The 3,090-nt window shown below is 39.9% G+C and overlaps 1 protein-coding gene across 2 annotated transcripts in view; it reads right to left on the bottom strand.

The window, feature by feature from the left end:
* The window catches only part of LOC103390468 (calsenilin-like), a 15,791-nt gene that overhangs the window by 9,086 nt on the left and 3,615 nt on the right, over positions 1 to 3,090 (bottom strand). For both annotated transcript variants that reach the window (XM_025062111.1, XM_025062112.1), the window contains exon 2: positions 2,832 to 3,006. In XM_025062111.1, coding sequence (XP_024917879.1) covers positions 2,832 to 3,006 — 175 coding nt within the window. The remainder of the gene's footprint in view (positions 1 to 2,831; positions 3,007 to 3,090) is intronic.

Genomic DNA, 3,090 nt, shown 5'->3' with positions numbered 1-3,090 from the left:
GAGGGGTGGAGGTAAGGAGGGGGGGTGGAGGGCAAATCAATTGTTGGGAAATAAAATTGGAGCAGAGAAAAAAAAAAAAACAAACCTGTGCAGAAATGCATTTGAATGTCAGGGGGGAGGAAATGGGGGAGGAGGGGAGTTCATGTAAGTCGGAGATGTTTAATGGGCTGATGCTTAATGTCTGAGTCAAACAGCTACTGAAATAACGAGCAGAGATAATGTTCTGAGGAGAACGTCTCTCAGCTGGGACTGGAACTTTACTGCGAGGGTTTCACGTTCGCTGTGATCGTGGAAATGTTCGGAACTGGGGTTTTTTTTTTTTTTGTTAAAACTCATCCAAGTTCAAGATCCCAGTGTGCTGGTTCAATTCTGTCGTTTTAGGAACCCTGGTTCATCCAAACAGGGTCATTCCTCGTTGGGGAGCCATTATTTAAGTGATGTTCGGAGAGAATTTTGCTAATATCGGCCGACCGATATTAGCAAAATTATGTAAAATCTGTAAGAATTATTCGGTTTTTCCTTCCGATAATTAAAACCCGATAACGCAATGTCTGGGTTTCGCCAAATGATGTGCGAACTAAAAATAGTTTTGGGGAAAAACAGCTGTATGTGTAAGTGAAAGCCACTAGATGGCAGCATTGCAGCCCACTATATCAGTATCAGTTGATATCGGAATCAGAAATTTTTTTTGGATGATATCGGCGTTTCGGATATTGGCAAAAAGTCAATATCGGACATGTCCCTAATTAAGACTAATCTTATAAATTTGACGACTTTTGGTTCATCTTGTTTTTATTATATATATATATTTTTCCCCTAATTTCCTGCCGTAGATATTTGAACGTACGAACTCAAAGATGTTGGATTATTATGGTCTGTTTGATGATCTAACCTGGTCCAGTAATACAGACAGGAGTGAAGTGACTTAAACACACACACACACACACACACACACACACAGCCCTCGGTCTGAGCTGCATTAACATCTCAGAGTCTGAAACCATTAATCACAAGTTTCTCCTCGCACAATTACACAGTGTGTACTTTGTAGACACTGAGTACTTTTCTGCTGCACTCCTAAATTAATCATTCTTTTAGGGATTTGAAAAAAAAAACTGACTCTGCTAAAAAAAAAACCCTCAGGTCTAAAAGTGTTTGGTCATAAATATTCAGAGACAGACACGGAATCGAACACATGATGGAACAACCAGCAACCAATGTTGAAGGACAAATAAAAAAATATAAAAATATTTGGGAATAAAAGTCTGTGTTTCTACATCCTCCTTACATTAAGTCTTAACTCTTTGTTTGTAAAATTACAATAATAATCTTTTTTTATTGCTATATTTTTATATTTTAATTTACCTTTTTAATCACATTAACTAAATTAGTCATTGAGCTCAAAGAAAGCTAAAAAAAAAGTTTTTAATTTTTAAAACCAAGGTAAATTTCAAAGTAAATGCATATGTCAGGCATCGGATCTTTTAAAAAAAATCTCTTTGTTTATTTTTTATTTCATTGTTGTTGTTTGATTTTGTCGGATTCTATTTTGAAGTTGGATGCTATGACGGCTACCGACCAGCAGATGGTGGTATCGCTTTTCTCTGAAACAGTACAACAGTATGTCATTATAAATGCAACAGAGTTCACTGGCAGTTTAAAACATTTTTTTTAAAATTCCTACCTCAGCCATGGAGTAAAAAAAGACCAGGAACTAACGAAGAAGAAACCGAAGACTAACGAAGAAGAAATCGAAGATTAACGAAGAAAAAACCGAAGACTAACGAAGAGAAAACCTCGGTCTTCCTCGGGCTGATGTTTCCTTTACGGCTCATTTCGACTCACAATCGTATAAAGTGTGTTTTTACGGATCTCCACTCAGTTGACAAAGAGTGACGTCAGCATTAAACGATAATGATCACCGCTAACAAGGGACTCTAGCTGCACTTCACTGTGTTCACCAGCAGGGGCGGGGAAAAGTGAAGATAAACATAAATAAATAAAACCGGCTGCACGTTGAGGGACAGACACAGACCGTGTTCAACTGTTGGCTCCCCCTAAAGGCGACGTCAATAATTTAGTTTGCAGAAGCAGCGAGCGTAAAAAGGCCGAGCGAGTATTTATGAAGACAGAAAAAAAAGTAAAAAAAAAAAAAAAAATTAAAGAACTGAGACTAAATTATATCATTATATCTGTATTTGTTATTAAATCATTAACTAATATTTATTATTATCATTAGTTATTAGTTAAGTCACAGTATGATACAACTGTAATTCAAACCAGTGTTTCTCAAACTAAGGCTCCCGGACCTTGTTCTGTACCCGAGTTTTGAAAAAAACAAAACAAAACAAAACTATAAACTCATACTGGTGGTACTTGGAGAACCGCTGCCCCTGGTGATTATAATGTGGAACTGTCTGATGACGTGTTCATCTGCAGGGACACTGCCCTCTGTTGGTACTTTTTTTATTTTTTCCATCCGCTCAAACACAGACTCCAAAGTCAGTCCTGAACCTGAGTATACGTAGAGACTTGACAGAGACTTTTCTGACTTTTTTTATTATTCTACGAACGTTTCTATTGGTCGTTGGAAACTCTGGTGTCACTTCAGAGAACGACACAGCCGTTGTGAATCGGAGATAAGAGTTAGCGTGAATTCTGAATGGATACGTGGCCTGGAAATAGGACAGAGGTTTTAAAATTCATGTATTCTGTACCTCTCCCTGACTCCCCCCCCCTTCTTCCACCCCTCTTTCTCCCTCCCCCGTTGTCACATACAATCAAGCGACTATCAGTGTGTGGAGCGTTAGCCCGATGCCGCGTGCTCCTACCTGGCCCCTGCTGGCTGGTGCTGGCGATGATCCACTTGACCAGGCAGCACTTCATCAGAGATTTTCGGGTGAGTCGGGGTCTCTGCCACTTGGGGTCCTCGGTCTGCCCGTCCTGGTTTGGATCTTTCCCGTTAGCGTCGGGAACGCGGACGCCGTCCACCATCTTGTCTCTGGCCTGAGTGAAGAAGGGAGCGTTAATAAAGTGTCGGAGTGTAAACAGGAGGCGTACGATGATTTGTCAATGTCAGGAGCAGAAGCA

Source organism: Cynoglossus semilaevis, chromosome 14 (genome assembly GCF_000523025.1).
Source record: "Cynoglossus semilaevis isolate Cse_v1.0 chromosome 14, Cse_v1.0, whole genome shotgun sequence".
In the NCBI taxonomy this organism is placed as follows: Eukaryota; Metazoa; Chordata; class Actinopteri; order Pleuronectiformes; family Cynoglossidae; genus Cynoglossus; species Cynoglossus semilaevis.
The sequence above is the reverse complement of the archived record's forward strand: the minus strand, read 5'-3'. Positions and strand labels throughout refer to the sequence as shown.